The sequence below is a fragment of the Olea europaea genome, unplaced genomic scaffold, assembly GCF_002742605.1.
Source record: "Olea europaea var. sylvestris unplaced genomic scaffold, O_europaea_v1 scaffold2792, whole genome shotgun sequence".
Lineage (NCBI taxonomy): Eukaryota > Viridiplantae > Streptophyta > Magnoliopsida > Lamiales > Oleaceae > Olea > Olea europaea.
The window spans coordinates 43,717-65,170 of record NW_019246398.1 but is presented as its reverse complement, the minus strand read 5'-3'; the positions used below and the strand labels follow the sequence as shown (position 1 = coordinate 65,170).

Genomic DNA, 21,454 nt, shown 5'->3' with positions numbered 1-21,454 from the left:
GTGTACTCTTAAAAGTACATGGATTTTCTGAAGAATTGGGTGGTACTAATAAACATAGCAAAAACGGGTTTTGCTCGACATCAGCCCCCCTCAAAATGGGGGCCGATTGAGCTGTGTAGCTCAGTGTACATATATCAAAGCGCGCGCGCGCACACACACACACATATAGACATACATACACATCCCTAACTATTTGCCAAATTGTTGAAATCCCTCATACCTTTTAAAAATAGCACAAACATCCCTATCCTTGAACTCAAATTTTATGTTAAATTTGTTTTTGAAAACTAATATTTTCGGAAAACAAACCCAAAAAAAAAAAATCTGCCCTATTACAAATATCCCTATTCTTGATCTCAAATTTGTTAATTTGAAGAAGACTTCCAGTTTGTTAGCAACCACATTCATGGGTACAAGATATTTACTAGTGATTCAAGATGCATCAAATAAGATGATAAAAATTATATATATAAGTAATTAGTTCTTTATAGATTTTTTAGTAAATACTAAAAGTTTTTATTTCTTACTGACAATAAAATTAATTACTGAATTTTTCCTTCATAATCATTTAATTTTTTTATTTTTTATTTTTTTGTCTACTTGTAGCACTACTTTCATTTAGGGAAATATTATTTATATTTGTAATTTTATCAAGATCATTTGAACTCTATCAACAAAGAAAATATTAAACATTGCACATTGATCAATCATGTTCAAACGGAAGCAACAGATATATAGGTGGTTAATATTTTTAACGTAATGAATGTTTCAAGCTAAACTTGCACGTTTATTCTTATTTATTTAGTATCCGTTTGATTGGAATGAATGCCATGAAAAATGAAACATCCGAAGAATTCGTTTTCTACTTTAACTATTTGATAAGAAAATGGAAATGGAGTTTAAATTCTAAGGTACAAATACTTAAAGCATGTTTTTGGCCAAATCCATGGAAAATACATTCCAATGGTTTTGATGGTTTTTTTTTTCCAATTTACATGAAATTTGTTTGCTTTTTCCACATTTGTAATCAAACGGAGCCTTTGTTTTTACTCAAAATCGTCCAAAACTAAATGAATTGAATTTAACCAATGAAATGTGCTTAACGTAACGAATGTTTCAACCTAAATTTGTACGTTTATTCTTAATTATTTATTGTTTTTACTAAAAAAGATCCAAAACTAAGTAATGGATTAAAATCTAAATAATTTATAAGGAACCAACGAAATGTACATATGCATGCATATAAACTTTGGAAAGGGACAATTCAATGTTGCTGAATTGTATAGTAAAAGAGTTCCCTTCCCATGGGTTTCTGCACATTTTCGTCATTTTATGTTAGAACAATCCCGCTACTCATACATTTTGGATGACAGTTAGGTTCACAGTCCTAGATGAAAAATGTTTAAAAAATAAAAGCAGTGAAAATGTGTTTATTTCCTCCAAAAGCCAGACTCGTCATTTGGGAGAAAACAAAAGCGCCACACACAACCAAACCACGAGAATCCCCTTCATCGAACTGGTAGCCACTTCTGGCGAAGTCATCTTCACCGTAACCGGAGAGAGAACACGAGATTGCTGCCCAATCTTTATACTTTTAGCGAAGCAGGCATTGGAACCTCCACCGAACCCGTCGCTATTTTCGTCGGTCACAGCCTTACCGACATGCGCGGATTCAGTGGTGGGCTGCAGCCCACGGTCTCCCAAGCCCAAATGCAACAAAATTCTTTTATTTTTAGTTTGATTTGTAATCAATTAGTCACATTAGTCCACCAACAAATAATGACAACGGGCTAGCCTACCTGAAAAAACTTTTTGTTTAATCTTTAGCCCACTAATCTATATAACTTTGGGAAAAAATCATTTATACCTACAAATAAAAAACAAATTCATTTTTTATTAGTAGTATAATATTATATATTTATTTTACTACACATACACATAAAGAAACTGGAAATACTGACTATGAGACCTTTCCTATTTTGAGGCGTAATTGAAAACACTTAGCCAAGAATCACGGACTGCAATCAATAAATTATTGCTTTATAGGTGGATTTTCAAATTGAAAATGAGTGAGACATTGCAATAGCATTAGATTCTTCTTCCAAAAATCACCATTACCATGAAGAGAGCTTTCTTCACGTCACATTTAGCGAATTGTTAAAATTAAATAAATGCCATCTCCGATCTTCGATTATTAGGGTTCTTGTAGGATTTATCTTTCCTAAATTTTTCTTCTACTGAGGTATTTAATGGATTTTCTATATTTATTGATATTTTGTGTATCGTACATTTAGTTGTAGATGATTAGCTTGTAATCCTTGAATCCGATCGGTGCGTGGTAATTCGTTTTATCATTCTTACACCAAGATACATTGAGTAATATATTGGAATGTGTGTTAAAATTATTTCTATAATTAATAGGTTATTGGGTAAAACACATGAGGATTGATTTGGTTATTGTGTCCAAAATTTTAGAAGTCCTATAATATCGATTTGGATTCTAATTGATATCACATGATGTTATGCATCGTATGAAGTGTGTATATGTCATTGATCACTATGTATAAATCCTTCCCCTGATCATATCAACTTGTGTTGAAACCTACATTATTGTGTAGATGTAGATATGGACTCGATGAACGTGGTATAGATGTGGTTTTCAAAGAACAAGAGTATAGCACAATGAAAAAATCACTTTGGATTTATAATGATTTTGTACTTGTACAGTAATAGTAAACAATTACATTGATTTATTACAAATCACATGAGATCGTATGTAGTTCTTAACATGAAATTCATGATTTTCAGGTTGTCTACATCAAATGAATTCTTGTATCAAATGTCGGATGAGAACTCACAGCACGTTGAAGCTTTGAAGTTGATTACATGCACATGCAATCAATTTTATGGTGGATGGAGTTTCGTGTAAACACGAATTAGTTGTAATCGACGACAAGGGTGAACAAGCATAGAATTTTTGTTCCTAGTACGCATGAAAGATATTTACCTGGGCTGTTAAGCTGATTTTGTTGTACCACTTGGAGATCATACTCAATGGAGAGTGGATAATTGTCGATGTCATGGTGAGATATTACCTCCTAGATCAAAGATGCAAATTGTAAAATGCACAAAAAGTTGGGAAGATAAGAGAGTGAGCAAAAGCCAAATTTTAGAGAAGCGGAAAGGAAGTTAATTTCATCTCAGTTTGGGACATCATATATTGTATTCTATGCTTACCACTGAATTAATAACTTGTATTCTCAAGATATAAAATAAAATAAATTGTTTCCTTCTCCTCTTTTCATGCTCTCTCTCCTTTATACTTTTTTATGGTTACTTGCATACTAAAGATAATGAAATTGATAATATAATTAATGCAAACCTTGAATAAGAAGGTAAGAAAACATATCGCAACCAACTCCGAGAAGCTTCTCCGGAGTCGAGACCAAATTTCTTAGATGCTTTAAAACTCAACTTCAAAGCTACCAAGAATATATGTATACCACACCACCATATGTCAGAAACATTCATCCTCAACTCTATTTTCCTTGCTTGAGTCAAGGTTTCATTACTTTAACATTTTAAAGCATTATTTACTTGATGTCAATGATCGGTGCGCTTGAACACGAATTAGATCAGCAAATTTTCTTCACCCATGGAAGTATGCTAGTCATCACAACTTTAACTGTTTATATGAATTGTTAAGCCATCACCAGTAGTAAGGAATTCAAATTAAAAGAATACTAGTGGCAAACAGGGTTGGTGCCCAACACAGATAATTGTGCTTTTGTTTGTTAACTTGTAATTGAATTTCGAAAATTTTGTATTTCAATATTATTAGCTATAATTGCTTTTCGTCATCTTCCCATCTAACATCAGCATAAGGAGAAATCAAAAGAATTATCCCTCAAGTAAGGAATTGAGATACAATTTTGTGGAGATCTTGGAGATTATTGAAGAGTTTTTTATTTTGATTTTCGAAAATTCTTTATTCAACGGTACAATGGTAAAGCTGAAGATTGGGATTTACTATGGCGTAATTTGTGGGTGGGTTATACGATGTGTTTGGTGGAATAATTTCAGGTATTACTATCTTAAATATGAGATTGAGTATAGTTCCCATTTTTCAAATATAATACATATATTGCAGTATATTTGGTGAAAAAAGTTTTGAAACGTAAAAGGGGAATTTTTAATAAATTTTAGGTACTGGTGGCATTTCCTCTATAATTTTAGGCATAAGCTCACCATACTTGATATACATTATGGACACCATAATACCATACACCCGTTCATAATGTTCACCAAGGCATAATACCCGTTACCCATTTTCTTATTCACGTATTATTCCCTTTTCCATTCCTGTTCCTTTGCCTTTGCAAGACCAATTCAAATAATTCCCAAAAGTCAAAAATCAAAATCACCAAATCTTCTCACCTTGCCCCTGCCCGTAGCCGCCGAGTGCCGACGCCTGCGCCCTGCTGACTGCCGCGAGTGACGGTGAGTCCGTGACCGTGACACAGCGTCTCACCGACTCGCCGCCTGGTTGCCGACTTGGGTTAGGTTGTAGGGTAAGTGATTTACTAATTAGAACTTGAAAATCTTTCGATGTCATATACTTGGTTAATTGGTTTGTTGTATATGATAAATACTAGGTATTAAGGTATAAGGTAATAAGAATTAAGAAGGCAAAAGTGAAAAGGCAGAAGCCAATTTGAAACAGTGAAGTTTGAGGAATTGAAATTTTGTTCGAGGTCTTGGAATAAATGGAATTTGTAGCTTTCTAGTTTCTGCCCTTTCTTATGAGTCAGTCAGTCAGAGTTACAAACAAATGTTAATAATTAATATCAATTAGGAAGGGTGTGTGTAAGAGTTTTTACATTTTAAGTTCTTTGATTGTTGGACAGTAGGAAATCCTTGTCATTTCTAATATTTACTCTTCCAGTTGTGAAATTGAACCTGCTGTACTGCTTCCTAATCTTAGCCAAAGGCAAAACGAAAACCTCGCAGCCAAAGCCAATTGTTAATATGAATATTTACTTATGATTTATGAAGCATTACTAATTCATAGTTTTTTGGGATTTTTTTGTTTAATTATAGGTGAAGCATTTTGATTCTTTGAAGTACTATGCTATTTGCTAAGAAGAATTTATTATGAATTTAGATTTAGATTCTATTATAAATGAATTTTATGCTGTAAAACATCACCGAGTACAACTTTAATAGGCAACTTATATTATGAATTTTTCTTATATATAAATTTTATTCGTACATTAAAATTTTAAAATTTTTTGCTCCCCATAACAGTAATTCCTGGCTCCACCCCTACATACCGACAACCGCTTTCCGTTCTCCACTTCATGATGTTTGTAACTCCTTTCAACCTTTCGTCGGGTAAGATGAAATCACGCAACGTAATTTTGAATTCGAATTTAGGGATTGCATTTCTCATGTGTCTGGACTTAAAATGCAAATGAAAATTCTTCCCCAACTTGATTCAGCTTGTATATGGATTTCGAATTTAGGGAATGAATTTTTCATATACAAGGACTTGAACTTCAAATGAAAAATTGTCCCAATTTCTTTGAGCTTGTATATGGATGTCGAATTTAGGGATTGAAGTTTTCATGTACTTGGACTCCTACTGCAAATGAAAAATTGTCCCCCTTTTACCTGAGCTTGTATATGGATGCTGCAAAGAAAATTTGTCCATAATTTCTTTGAGATTGTATATGGATTTGCAGTTCACAGATTTGCTGTGCAGTCAGTGATGCAAAATGTTGACTGTATCTTGGTTCATCAATAAAAAATAAATAAATTGCATGAATTATTCAGTTTAATATGTGCACTGTGGGTGTGAACGATGACGAACCTGGATTGAATTCACTTCCAGTCACAAAATTCGGTATTCAACGGCGCTGCCGGTCGATTTCATCGCGTCAATTGTATGGATGGATTTCTGGTGCGGGAGGAGGATTACGACATTCTGGATGTAGGGTTTGGTTGTGTAAAAAATGGGGGAAATGTGGGTCGGGTCTACCAAATCCCCAATTTTCCATTTTCATTGAGTTTTCCGGTTGCCACGTCATGAATTTTGAAACACTGTCAACAAACAATGTACAAGGAGCTTTTTCCAAATCTTTTTATTTCTTGCTATTAGGGTCCACGCATCCAATCCTTGCCGTAAAGTTTAAATCCGATAGTCGAAGATACACACGCTATGTAACTATTTTTAACATATTTTCTCATCTTTCTTGCTCTGAGTTTCTAATAAACCCTCGACTCTCCTGCGCCTCTTACGAAAACAAACCCTAGCGCGGGCTCTCTCTCTCTCTCTAAAAAATATCAGGTTTTTAAAAAAGAAAAAAAATCTTAAAATCTTAAATCAAAATTAAGGTTTCCAAAGAAAATTATTTTCCTCCTCGCTTTATCAAATCTCGTATGCTGGATCTTCACTATTTCATCTTCACTGTTTCGATAATTTCTAGGACGGGTAAGAGAATAGATATATTATTCGAATAGTTTTTATATGTGTCAGTTACGTTTTTGTGTCTTTTTTTTTTTAGTTTTATTTAGTTTCATTTGATATTTTTGATGGAATCAGTTGAACTTCTTTAGTTTTGTGGTTATCTTAGTTTGGATATTGAAATTTGGCTGTAGTTTTGGTTGATTATTGATATTTTTATGTGGCCTGTGAGGTCAGATAGGATGGGAGATCAAATTTGGGGCTATTGTCTTGGGGTGATTGGATTGAAGGATTGTTGATGGCAAATAGCATAGAAAATTCTGCAGGTGTTAAAAGTCCAAGGAAGAGCAGATCTTTAGATCTTCAAAACCTTTATAATTCTGGGATTTCCAAAGAGGTACTGAATAAAGCAGAATTTTTTAAAGAAAACCACCGTGAAGATGTTAACAAGTAGAAGAAGAGGAAGAGTAGGAAGGAGGTGCCACTGAGTTTGAAAATTAATTTTCTCTGTAAATTAAAAATTTTCGTAATTATTAGCTTGAAAGTTTTTCGGTCCTTCGAATTAGCCTTGTTTTTGGGGTTTGTGTTAGGAAAAGGGAAGACAATTCTTAAGATTTCATGGTTTTGATTGATTAGTTTATATGTTGATTATTATATATTTGTGCCTTACTTTCTTCAACTTTCCAAATTATCAATCGAACTTTTTGGACTTGTTATCTGAGTTTTCAAATATTATCTTTTTGGATCTTGCATAAGAAAACTAGTATGTATGTATGTATGTATGGTTTAGCTGGGAATGTCAACGAGCCAAGCCGAGCCGAAATTTGAGGCTCGGGCTCGTCTCGAGTAAAAATGGTTCAAACTTTTTTGACCTTAGCTGTGCTTTTGCTCTGCCAAAAGATCTAGGCTCGACTTGAACCGAGCCGACTAATTTTTTATTTTTATTTTTTTAAAAACACAGGCATGGTATTTCAGCTGATTTCTGAATGGGCATTGTTAAAGATTAGTTGGTGATAATTTCATATCCTTTCTTTATTTTGAACTTAGCATGTTGCATTGCATGGTATTTCAACTGATTTCTGAGTGGGCATTCTTGTGGCTTGTTAATTTTGGGTTAGTTAGGGCTTAGAAGTCGTTTTTCCAAAACTGTGATGGTAATATAAAAATTTTCAATTGACACCAGGTTCTCACACTTTTTGTAGGTCTGATTTGGAGTAGATGTGAAGAATGTTCAAGAGATTATCGACTAAATTGTTGAATATAACAATAGCTTCCCTTTGCAGAACTAAACAGTTGGAGAAAGCGGAAACTGCTATAATTGATGGCATTAGATTAGGCATCCTACCGGATGTGGTGACATACAATACTCTGATGACTGGATATTGTCGAGTTGTTGGTTTTGATGCAGGTTATTCTATTCTCCAAAGGATGAAAGAAGCTGGGGTAAACCCAGATGTTGTTACATATAATTCTTTGATGGCTGGTGCTAATAGGCAAAGCTCATTATTTCAATGCTTTGATATGCTTGAAGAGATGCTCAACATGGAAATTGTTCCTGACTTGTGGAGTTATAATACACTGATGCATAGCTTTTTCAGGTCACGAAAGCCAGATGAGGCTTACAGGGTTTTCCAAAAGATTATTCTTCAGAATATCTCTCCATGTCAAGCCACGTATAATACCTTGATTAATGGACTCTGCAAGAACGGATACATAAGTAATGCTGTTTCCTTATTTAGAAATTTGCGGAGTTATGGATACCTTCCCGAGATAATCACATACAACATTCTGATTAATAGACTGTTTAAGTCTGGAGAGTTCACGTCAGCAATGAAGCTTTTTGATGAGCTTAGAGATTCAGGTTATGTTCCAAATGCCATTACTTATACTACAGTAATGAAATACTGCTTCAGACGTAAGTACATCAATAAGGGGTTGGAATTTTTCTTTGAGATGAAGAGTAGAGGCTATACATATGATGCATTTGCATATTGCACAGTTGTTGGGGCATTACTTAAGTCTGGTAGGATACAAGATGCTAATAAATGCATGACAAACATGGTTAAGAATGGGTATGAGCTTGATGTAGTGTCTTACAACACTTTTATCAATATGTATTGTAAGGAAGGTAAACTAGAAGATGCCTACCAGTTGCTAGATAAGGCAGAAAAGAGAGGATTGGATTGCGATAAGTATACTCATACTATCTTGATTGATGGTCTGTGCAAGGCCGGAAACATCGACGGTGCCAAAAGGCATTTAAACTATATGAAAATGTTGGGATTTGATTGCTTAGTTGCTTTGAATTGCTTTATTAACGGGTTGTGTGAAGTTGGTCAAATTGATTATGCATTGAAAATTTTTCAGTCTATGGATGTAAAGGATTCATTTACCTACTCTTCCTTGATCCAAAATCTTTGCAGGGTTAAGAGGTTCCATCAAGCATCTAAACTCCTACTATCTTGTATTAGAGCTGGGATGAGAATTCTTAGATCGGACCAAAGGGCAGTTGTTAATGGTCTTAATCTTTTAGGCTTAAAAAATGATGCTGCAAAACTTGCAGTGGAAATTCAAACGGCTAAGTTATTGCATTATTGATTTTTCATTGCCGATTAAGCGTGTATTAATAGTTATACGTTCTCTGTCGAAAAAAAAAAATAAATCCATCTGGATGCACATTTATAGTTGATTTGAGTACCAGTCCTCTTGAACTCTGGGAGCACATGTCATTGTCATTGACATCATTTTACAACATTCACTTCAGTAATATTTGGTGTATGCTGAGGGTTATTATGTGGAACATTCTCTGGTTTCTGGAAAAAGTGCTGTGCCAGATTTTTCAGTTAAGATATTGGAGTTTTTTTAATATCTCCGAGCAAAAAGTCTTTTTGGTTTGTTTAATATCTTCGAGGAAGACTTGTCATTTTGCAAGCTATGGAGTGCTAGGGTTGGGAGCAGATCGTATTTTGAGAGCATTGGTGAAGTTATAATTAATGGTAAGATATCTTTCTTAACAGGAGTAACTAACACCAAAATAACCATTGCAACAGCAACTAAACTGGGTTCTAAACATGTCTATTGTGTTGATTTTTGCTTGTTGCCTCTATAAATTTTTCTATGTTTTTGTAGAAAAATAGGAATAAAGCTGGCCTGTGTTTGCTACTATATCAATACCCTTCATCTAGATTGATTCTATGATCACTTCAGTTTGAAAGAGGGCTATTGTACTGAACTTTCATAAATGCCATTTTTGTCATTGAGGATTTTTTGAACTTTGGCAAAGGTGTGTAAATCTGATTGTATTCTAACGTATGTAGTCTCAAAGGTCTCTTAACAAGTCCCACTGCATTTCAGGAGAAGTTTGTTCTAGTTTATTAATCAGTTGATGTTTGTGGACCGAATAAATAAGAATCCGTATTAAACAAAATAGAAATCGGAGGAATGTCGCCACATTTGTTTTAAATTTTTTTGAAGTTGCTTCTGAAATCTGTTCTAATTGAAACTTTCGTGTTAAATACACACCTGAAGTTTAATAGGAATATTGCATAGGTTATTGTTATTATATGTTAAATACAGGAACCTTTAAGCCTTTATGCCCTTTGAGTTTTCATAATCATTTTGATTACATTTGCAGGATATCTCAAGCAGATTATGTTGATGGCTTAAGTTGATGGAGTTTGTTGAACTTACCGGCTTCAGGTACTATTCTATGTAGTAGTTTCCTGTATCATATAGCCTGGAACTTATTGGCTTGGCTGATTGAAAGTTAACTGTCCCAAGTGTAGGAGGAAATGCAAGCCGTTTAAATTTTCAAACTTGATGGATGGCATATTGTTGGCACATCTCAATATTTGGATATGCTGTCAGTGTACTCACATATCTTAGGCATACTTCGACTTTACAAGTCAATATTGAAGCTAAAATATTGGACAGAAGATTATTAATTTATTAGTATAGCTAAATCTTTATTCTTGCAGCTGCTGTTTGTGTACTGCTTGCCATACATGTGTTACAATCACGACCATACATTATTGGCATGTTTCAGTGCAACAATATTAAAAAATAAAAAGAAGTTAAAATCTTGGTTGGGGATAATTGTTATATAGAAATTTTCTTTATAGCTTTGCTTTATGGACAATGATCCAACTTTGATTATATGGAAGTGGGCTTATTAGATGTGAAAGTGGAACTATGGATGTTCTTACATTATTCACTATTGGCGATATGGATTAAGGACCTCATTTGGCAGAGTTTTTGTTGCTTTGCTTATTGTAAAAGAGTGTCATGAAAAAGTTATTTTAGATGATCTTCATATAAAAGCTCTTTTAGCCTTACAATATATTTTTTAAAAAAAGATTTAAATATGTTCAAAAGCAACTTTTTAGTCTCAAAAATAACTTTTGACTTTTCAAAGTCCTACCAAATGGATCCTAAAATGTATTTCATGAAGTTCTATCCCAATTATTTAAGGTCCAATAAATACGAATAAGTAATCAGAATTCAAACCAGAGTTTTAGACAATCAACTTTCTGTTAGTAATCTTTATCAATTGTATTTTTTCCTTGAGTTTCCTTTAGAAAATTGAGGACCTAATTCATATAATTTGATATCCTGTGGACCTTGGTTGCAATTTGCTCTATTTTGATTGTTAAGGAAAAAAATTTGATTTCAAGGTGCTGGTCCATCTCCCTGCCAAGTGAGGGGCGAGTTGGCTGTCGCCTGTATTCTTTTCTTTTCTAAAATTTAATTTTCAAAAAAAATAATTGCAAGATTCGCCCTTGGAAGTGGATGACTGGCTTGAATCAGGCTTGGCCTATCGACAGATTGAGTTTTAGCTTATTGGGTTTTAGCCTTTTACCAGTCCTAGGAAAAAATAGAAAAAAGGAAAGGATAAAAATAGAGAGAGTAGTGATCAGAGTGAAATAAAAAATGCAGCTTAAGGATATTATTACTAATTACTATTGTTATGTCCGAAATTTTCCCTTCAGTTGTTCAATATGACATCCTTGCATCATTCACGAATATATACACTATAATACTGACACATAAATATACCTTATGATGCAATTCGCGCTAATTTTGTTTTATCTGCTTTGTGATCGGTTGAATTTGATCGCCTTTTCGCAGATCTAGGGTTTGAGATCTGGTTCTGATCTGTAATTTTCGTGAATCCAAGGGCTATACTGCTCAATCTCATTTTAGTTCTTTTTGTTTTTGGTGTTTATTTGGTTGTGGTGTTAATAATTCATTTGAGAAAACGTGGGGGAAAAATGTGAATGCGTCGATTAGGGATCGGACGCAGGAGTTTCTGGGCATAGGGGAAAGGGTAAAGAAGCCACACTCCTCTCAAAATGGGCCAAGCAGCAGTGGATCGAAACCTCAGGAACCGCAGACCATGGTGATGCAGTCTGAATTTAATCATAAGGCGTCCAAGATCTGGCTGTGGATTCACCGGACCTCGTAGAAACTATATAAGCTTGCGAAATGTAAGCAATTGTTTTCTCTTCTTTTAGTTATAGTTCAGATAATGACCAAAGGAAAGAGAATTTATCATTATTTGGTCAGGTTTTGGGGGTCTATACTTGCTTAAAGTTATGCTTTTGCAGAATTCTTTTTTACTCTCATTCTTTAGTTTTGCATAGATTATAAGAAACTTGGAAACAAGGAGATATCTCATTTGGTCTTTTTTCTTGGAATTTTAACGTGTGCTTCCAATCTTGAAGCAGAGGAGATTTTGTGCATTTGAAGTTGGGAAGAACCAAATAACATTCTAACATCCTTGCCTTTTGTGATTGAACAGATTCATGGAAACGTGTCTGGTGATTGAGGCATTTGAGTATGTAACTGTGTTAAGATTCAAGTGACTGCACATCATTAGAAGCTTAAAATTAGATAGCGTTATGAAAGGGAAGTTGAAGTTTTCTTTCAATCTCTTATCACATGCTTTCTGTGTGTAGTTCTTGGTTGTTGGTGAACTTAGATGGCTTTTCCCGTACTGGGACTTCACCATAAAAGCCAAATGAACAAAATGCCTTTGTTAATGGAGCGAGCAAATAAATTTAATGATAATGAGCACGTTATTGACATAACTAATAGCAGCGATGCTTCCTCGTGTGGCACATCTGATGAGCAGCGATATAACGGCTTGAAGCAGCAGAGGAGTGAAGATCAGGGTTCTACTAGTGCGAGGGTTCAGGTTTATCAACCTTCACTTTTTCCTACTAGTGGATCAAACTCGAGGAACTCGCCCCTTATTCGGAGAGGAAATAGCCGCCGCCGCCGCCGGAGTCCCTTAAATTCCGATTTATGGATCTCTTTTTTGCTAGTATTAACAATGAGTCAAATTATTGCTGCTATTGTCGTCTTGTCTTTGTCAAAGCATGTGCATCCACATGCTCCATTGAAGGACTGGATCGTGGGTTATGCATTGGGTTCTGTAGGGATTCTTTTTTCATTTATATTGGCGTTTCCGACATCGAAACCAGGGTTCTGACCAGGATACATCTCATCGTTGTCAAGATTCTTCTCAGAATGGCTATTCTGCAATTTCTTCAACTAGAATAGTTTTGGAGCGGGAAGATCGATGGACCACTGGTACTACATCTAGAGGCGGCCAAAATGTAGGATTACCTAGAGGCGGCCAAAATGGAGGAATACCTAGTTTAAGGTATATATTAATATTGAATAGTTTGTTTACGTTAACTCTATTCCCTTCTTACATCGTAATCTGCGAGACTTGTTTTCTTTGGACCTCAAAGAGTTTGGAGATTTCCACTGTAGCTCCTTCATCTGTTTTTTGACTTACAAGTGCTGCCTTCTTCAGTTGTTTTCATATACTTTATGCTTTTACTTCGTGGAGTGAAATTTGTTAGGGATTAATAACCCGATGGTTTATAAACTTGTTAAGATTCATGAGAATGTACCAGAACTTTGGCATGCTAACTATTCAAGTTTCTAATGATGAAAAAAATTTGCTGGGGTGAAATTTGTTAGGGATTAATAACATGATGGTTTATAAACTTGTTAAGATTCATGAGAATGTACCAGAAATTTGGCATGCTAACTATTCAAGTTTCTAATGATGAAAAAAATTTGCTTGATATTCTTTTCCAGTTTTTCATCAAAAAAGTAGGCAGACCATGTATATCCTTGTCTCTGTTACTTTTCCATTCTCTATTTCTCAACAGTTAAACTGATAGGGGCAGTATTATAAGACACAAATAGAATATTTATTAGCTGCAAAAATCTTGATACAAATACAAATGAAATCCCTGTCCAATTCGAGAGGACAAATCTCCAATAAGAAAATTCAATTGACAAGTTCAAGATGATAAAACTAAAACAATTCCAAGGATATTTATAGTACATATCCTGGTGTATTATTTGCTAACAAACATAACTAAGTTCCTAGAAAGTAGGAGATAATGAGAATGTGCTGGAACGTGCAGGTAATTATGAAAGGAGTTGGAACTATTCTTCAGCCACATCTTCATCGTGTAGACCCAGCAACTGAAGCAACCGGAACTGGTCTTCTGCCATTTGCTCCTTGTCACGTGCTCTCCTTTTTTTCCTCGAATATACCCGCAAGGGTGGAACCGTATCAGTACTTCCCCCCTGGAAACTCGACTTGTCCTCAAGGCGAAAAGAGGGAAACTGACCAGCCAGAAGATCATAATTTTCCCAGCTAGCCTCTTCAAGAGGTCGACCTTCCCATTGAACTAACAGTTCCAAAGTAGGAACACCGGCTTCCTTAACCCAACGATGCGATAATATGTTGGCAGGAGAAAGAATGAGTTCCCAATTAGAAGTAACGGGAAGGAAAACCGGCAGATAAGCTGGTGTTTGTCCCAGAGCTGGATGAAGTAGCGAAACATGGAAGATGGGATGGACTTTAGAGGAAGCTGGAAGTTCCAATTCGTACGCCACTGGTCCAACACGCCGTAGAACTTTGTAGGGGCCAAAAAATCTAGGAGAAAGTTTCTCATACCGTCGTTTAGCAAGTGAGAGCTGGCGATATGGTTGAATTCTTAACAAGACAGAGTCACCAACATTGAAACTTAGCTCCCTTCGTTTGGAATCAGCTTGTGCTTTCATTCGAGATTGAGCCTTCAAGAGATTTTCTTTCAAAATTTTCAGCATGTCATCACGAAGAATAAGTTGTTCTTCTAGCTCAGCAAGACGTGTTTCTCCTGGAACATAGGGATGGAGTGGTGGAGGATCTCTTTCGTAGACAATCTTAAAAGGGGTGGTTCCCGTGGAAGTGTGAAAGCCAGTATTGAAAGAAAATTCAGCCCAAGGAAGAAATGTGCTCCATTCAGTAGGCTGTGCATGAGCAAAGCAACGTAAGTAAGTTTCTAGGCACCGGTTGACCACCTCGGTTTGGCCATCGGATTGAGGATGGTAACTAGTCCCCATTCTCAAGCGAGTTTTGCTTAATCTGAAACGTTCCTGCCAGAAATTGCTGAGGAATATGACATCTCTATCTGAAAGGATAGACCTTGGGAGGCCATGGAGTCGGACAATCTCCCTGCAGAAATGTTCAGCAACTATTTTCGCAGTAAATGGATGAGATAAAGGAATAAAATGTGCGTATTTATTGAGGCGATCTACTACCACCAAGATAGTATCAGACTTTTTAGATTTAGGAAGACCAACAATGAAGTCTGGAGAGATATCTTCCCATATTTTCTCTGGTACAGGTAAGAGGTTGCAGAAGACCAGCAGGAGCCAAAGCTTGGTATTTGTTCTGTTGACACGCTAAACAATTTTGGACATAATGCTTGACATCTTGCTTCAGACTCGGCCAAAAAAAATTGGAAGAAAGCCTCTTGAGCGTCTTCAAATATCCTCCATGACCTGCAGACAAAGAGTCATGAGATTCAGATAAAAGTGTCTGCCTCAAAGGTGCATTGTCAGGAATAACCAAACGATGCTTGTAATATAATTTTTGGTCCGCCACCTGAAAGTCTGGATAAGAAGTGGAGTCTTTGGAGAGTGACTTCATAATTTCGCTGGTGTAAGGATCCATTTGAAGAGTTTCCTGTGAATCCATAAAGTCTAATGAAACAGGAAGAGCCAAAGCAAGCAAGTTTGCATGTTGAGGACGTCGAGAAAGTGCATCAGCTCCTTTGTTTTCCTTTCCAGCCCTGTAAATGATAGAAAAATCAAAGGGAAGTAGCTTTATGAGGAGCCTTTGCTGCTCGCTAGTTGTAGCTCGTTGCTCCAATAAGTATTTGAGACTATAATGGTCCGTTTTGACAAAGAAGTGGCGGCCTAGCAGATAATGCTTCCACTTTTGTAATGCCAGAACGAGAGCTAATAGTTCTCTGTCATAAGTGGATTTCAAACGATTGGAGAAGGAGAATCCTTTGCTAAAATAAACAATGGGGTGATCAGACTGAAGTAATATTGCTCCAATTCCATCAAATGATGCATCACATTCTATAGTAAATGGTTGACCAAAATCTGGTAGACCTAGTACAGGGACTGAAATTAATACCTGCTTGAGCTTTTGGAAAGCTGTTTCAGCATGTAGAGACCATTGGAAGCCATTCTTCTGTGTAAGATCTGTTAAGGGCCTTGCAATGACTCCATAATTTTTCACAAATCTACGGTAATACCCGGTTAATCCCAAGAACCCACGTAGCTCCTTAACGTTGGTTGGAATGGGCCATTCAAGGACTGCCTGAATTTTCTCGGGGTCAACATCTATGCCTTCTACAGAAACCACGTGTCCCAAAAAAGAAATTTGGGTTTGACCAAACAAGCATTTTGTAGCTTTGGCATAATATTGGTTGTCCTGGAGGAGTTGCAAAGTGAGTTGTAGATGGTGAAGGTGCTGCTGAACTGTTGGACTGTAGACCAGGATGTCATCAAAAAAAAAAAAAAAACAAAATGAATCTGTAGAGATATGGTCTGAAGAGGTCATTCATGGTGGCCTGGAAGGTCGAAGGAGCATTGGTGAGACCAAACGGCATTACGATAGACTCGTAATGGCTAGAATGGGTGCGGAATGCAGTTTTGGGGATATCAAGAGGATTGACTCGAATCTGATGATAACCAGAGCGCAAGTCAATTTTTGAAAAAATGGTTGCCCCGTGTAATTCATCAAGGAGTTCATCAATGTTGGGTATAGGATATTTATCAGGAATGGTGATCTTGTTTAAGCTTCGATAATCAACACACATACGCCAAGAATTATCTTTCTTCTTGACTAGGGGGACGGGACTGGCAAAGGGGCTAGTACTTGGGCGTATAAAACCTGATCGTAATAATTCAGAAACCTGATTTTCAATTTCAGATTTTTGAAAATATGGATAACGATAAGGTCTGATATTTGGGGGTTTAGAATTTGGGAGTAAAGGGATATTGTGGTCATGGGAACGAAAGGGTTGTACGGAATTTGGCTCTTGAAAGATAGATTCAAAATTATGAATTAAATTTTGAATATCTGAATGAACAGTGGGAGTACCTCGTATGTCACCCTCTTTGGATAAAAACTGAAAGGTAGCTTCCGCCTTTGCCTTGTGAGGAACCCCCTACAACTTATATTGCTTCCCATTAAGATGGAAAATGAGGAACATCTCATTCCAATTGGCTTGAATTGTGTTCAGAGAGGCTAGCCATTTGATACCCAAAACAAGGTCTGCAGCCCCAATTGAGAAGGGGTAGTAATCTTGGATGATTGTTAGTCCAGGCAGCTGTACCGAAACATCCCGGCAAATGCGATTGCACTTGATCAAATCCCCATTACCAATTTGAACCCCAAAAGCAGGAATAAACTGGACAGGCAAATCAGCATCTTCCACAATCTTCTTTGCAATGAAATTATGTGTCGAGCCGCTGTCGATCAGAATTATTACTTGACGCCCTCTTATAGTGCCCAACAGCTTCATTGTAGTACCCGATGTCTTACCCAAAATAGCATGGAATGAAATTTCAGCCAAGTCGTCTGCTAAAGGTTCGTCGTCGTCCCCATTTGGGTCTTCTCCACCAGTTGGAAGATCGCCGTCCGTGAGTTCCAGTAGAGAGAAACTTGAGGGCTTGCATTTATGACCTGGACCAAATTTCTCGTTACACCGGAAACAGAGACCTTTACCCAATCGATTCTGCCTTTCAGCTTCCCACGATCTTTGTTGTAAAGGTTGACTGGAAAGGGGTATGGAAGAAGAATGGCCTCGTGTGATTAGAGGCGGAGCAGAGGATGATGGTTGAACACTAGGGCTGTGTTAGTGGAAAGAGGGATTTGGTTGGGTCGGCTGGAAGTGGTCCAATTGGGCCCCTTATTACTGCGAGTTGAGCCTAATTTTGTCTCAAATTCAAGGGCCAAACTCATGGCCTTGTAGACTGATCTGGGTTTATGGATTCTAACATCTGCTTTTAACTCATCTTTCAGCCCATTCAAAAACACCCCTAATAGGCAATGTTTTGGCCAGTTGGAGACGCAAGCAGACCTTCTTGAAAATTCCTGCCAATATTCATAAAGTCCTTGTTTGCCGGACGTTGCAGAGATGTTCGTCTGGGTTTTGAAACTCCGCTGGGCCATAGTTCGCCTTGACAAGTTCTTCCCAATACAACATAGTGCGCTCATTATTAATCCAAGCAAATAAATCAAGAGCGTCGCCTTCGAGATACATTGCCGCGATATCAACTTTGAGTTCGTCCGGAGTTTGATAGTAGCGAAAATACTTTTCCGCTTTTAAAATCCAACCACGAGGATCTCCGCCTTCAAATTTCGGGAATTCCATCTTAGTATGGGTATTGGGGCGACGGGCAGGACTCCTTTGCCACTAGGGGCTCTTCATGTCATCATATTCGGGTTCCGACCAAGCAGATCTGCCTTTCTCCCGTGGTCCCAGGGGAATCTCTTTTGCCTTGCCTCTGTTGGAGCCGCCGGAATGGGTGTTTACGGGTGGAGCCCCCGTGTTTTGAGCCTTGAGCGCTGCAGCAGCCGCTAAAGTATCCAAGGCTTCTAATCGAGCAGCGATAGTAGTAAGTGTGAAAGAATCGATGGGAGGGTTAGCCGTTTGGTTGGTGGATGATGCTTGATTGGTAACTGGATTGGCCGGTGTGGGTGGAGGGAGGCTTTGGGAGGCGGAAGTGCGGGTGTTCACCATTGTGGACCGTATGGGCTCTGATACCAAAATGATAGGGGCAGTATTATAAGACACAAATAGAATATTTATTAGCTGCAAAAATCTTGATACAAATACAAATGAAATCCCTGTCCAATTCGAGAGGACAAATCTCCAATAAGAAAATTCAATTGACAAGTTCAAGATGATAAAACTAAAACAATTCCAAGGATATTTATAGTACATATCCTGGTGTATTATTTGCTAACAAACATAACTAAGTTCCTAGAAAGTAGGAGATAATGAGAATGTGCTGGAACGTGCAGGTAATTATGAAAGGAGGTGGAACTATTCTTCAGCCACATCTTCATCGTGTAGACCCAGCAACTGAAGCAGCTGGAACTGGTCTTCTGCCATCTACTCCTTGTCACGTGCTCTCCTTTTTTTCCTCGAATATACCCGCAAGGGTGGAATCGTATCATAAACCTCCGTTTGGTTTATGAACGGTTTTGATTTATAAATAGTCAGAAATTAGTATTGAATAACTGGATAGCATTTGTGGGTCCATTGAAATGTGTAGTTGAAAACAAGTTTGACCCTTTGTAAATGATTTATAAATTTTGCCAAATAGAGGCTTAAAAATAAATTCAGAGGTAAGTCAATTCTTTCCGCTGCATTTATCTTAAAACGTTTTACACGTCAATTCATAACACTGCCGCATCACAAGAAGTGGACTTGCTGAACTTTTGGTTAGAAATGTTGCATTGCTTTGTCTTCATCAACAAGTTTATTGTACAGCGAGAGCTAAATACTCTTAAGCGTATTTGTACAGATTCAGAGCCCTTGTGGAATACTTCAAGATGGCTTTAGATTGCTTCTTTGTCGTTTGGTTTGTAGTCGGTAATGCTTGGGTTTTCGGAGGTCACACGTCATCTGCCGAGGCTCCCAACTTGTACAGGTATTTTGATGCGCATTCTAACTCTGCAGCTTCATACCAATATTTGTGTAGTTCTTTTATATACTTTGGTGATGTATTTATTTCCTTACAGGTCATGTATAGTATTTCTTACCTTGAGTTGTATTGGATACGCAATGCCCTTTATTTTATGTGTGGCTATCTGCTGCTGCCTACCTTGTCTAATCTCAATCCTCGGCGTCAGAGGATTTGATTCATTATCGAGGGGCCTCTCAAGAATTAATTAATTCTCTGCCAACTTATAAGTTTAAGGTGAAGAACGAGAATGGTGGTGACAAGTGTAACCCAGATGCAGATGAAGGTGGGATAGTGGCTGCTGGCCACAATGAGCATTTGATATCAGGAGAGGATGCGGTAAACTTCATTGTCTTTCTTATCTTTGATTCTCTGAATTTTATCAATTTTTTTTTTTTTTTGGGTTAATGTAAAAGGTACGAGATCGTTTATTTTGATGGATGAATACCACAGCATATTCCGATAGCTTTCTATGCTCAACTCCATTCTCTATTGCTTAAATTCCAAAACAGGATATCAATCAAAATGGTTGTCAAGTAAAACTTCTGAAAGGTTGGAAAATTTTCCGCAAACTGAATGATTATTTACAATTTTATTTGCCAATTCATGAAATATCTATAATTTGAATTTGCTGCAAGGAGTTAGAAATTTTGTTCTGTTTTTAGGCATTTATGTTGTGAATCTAATCTTTTCTTCTCCTAGAAATAGCAAGCTGATAGGTGCTAACTGTAAAATTTTAAGTTGATGGGAAGAATTTCTTTACTATTAATTTTTCTGCGATGTAGTTCTGAACAATACTCTTCTCATAAAAGGATATTCTAATGGTTTTGTTTTCGTACTCCGTAAATATTGGGTCTTAGATTTGGTTTGCTTTCATTTTATTCCGTTTGAAAATAAAAATTAGATAGTCAATATTGACGTGAGTCTTGGAATGTATTTCCGAAGCAATTTCAATTTGGTAGGATACTTGTACCCTTTTTCTTTGTGATCCCAATTCATTAACAAGGTTCCAACTAATTTGTATTGTGTGCTCTAGATTTGCTGCATTTGCTAGGCGAAATACTTGAACAATGATGACCTGAGGGAGTTGCCTTGCTCTCATCTCTTTCATAGGGAGTGTGTAGACAAGTGGTTGAAGATCAACGCCTCCTGTCCTCTTTGCAAAGCCGAGGTTGACGAAGATCATATTGAGTCCATCGACTGAAGCAACTGCTTGCAACAAAGAGAGCTTGCTATATGGACAGTCAAATTTGTTCCCCAGTTCATCCGTCATACTTTTGGGAAAAATAATCTACTCATATAGTATAAATATGAAACATCTCGTGGAATTGCTCTAATAAACTAATTCACTATCACAAAGGATATGATTTTCCTCTATGAAGTTTTGGATCATCCTCTTTTACTTTTCTTGATAGAAAGAATATGATCGAGCCCACATACTTGGTCTAAGGGCAACCTGAGAAGAGACTGTAGATGCTGCAAAATGAACAGCAAAACGTCATTGTGCAATTTAATGAACAGTGAAAACATCCAATTAGTAGAAGACCATAAATCTTCAACCGAGCTGGGCTTTTACAGACCCTTTACAGGGGTCTCACACGGGTAGGGTCGATTTTTATTTTATTTTATTATTTTTATTTTTTTGCCATTTTCTATTGCACCACGCCCTGCGTGGAATTGGGCCATATGAGGCGTCTGTAATTTCCTTGTGAATATTTTTCCGTACATGGGGATTTATTCATAAATCTTTTTATGGTCCCATTTTCCCAAATGGTTTCCATGTCATGGTTGATGTGGGATGGGACATCCCACTTCTATGCCAGTCTATTTTGGCATCTTGAAAATTTTCGTCAATGCAGGGAATATGTTGGTTACTAGGCATTTTAACAAGTGATACCGATTAAGGATAAATTAAGAAGGGGA

The 21,454-nt window shown here is 36.8% G+C and overlaps 1 protein-coding gene and 1 pseudogene across 1 annotated transcript; both read left to right on the top strand.

The window, feature by feature from the left end:
• Window positions 1-4,269: 4,269 nt before the first annotated feature.
• LOC111383940 (putative pentatricopeptide repeat-containing protein At4g17915) lies at window positions 4,270-8,975 on the top strand. Its single transcript, XM_023008135.1, has 4 exons — window positions 4,270-4,571; window positions 5,308-5,394; window positions 7,669-8,327; window positions 8,890-8,975. Exons 3-4 carry the CDS (start codon window positions 7,694-7,696, stop codon window positions 8,946-8,948), a joined length of 693 nt encoding a protein of 230 aa, XP_022863903.1. The 5' UTR covers window positions 4,270-4,571; window positions 5,308-5,394; window positions 7,669-7,693; the 3' UTR covers window positions 8,949-8,975.
• Window positions 8,976-9,067: 92 nt separating this feature from the next.
• On the top strand, window positions 9,068-21,074 carry LOC111383939 (annotated as a pseudogene).
• Window positions 21,075-21,454: the final 380 nt, after the last annotated feature.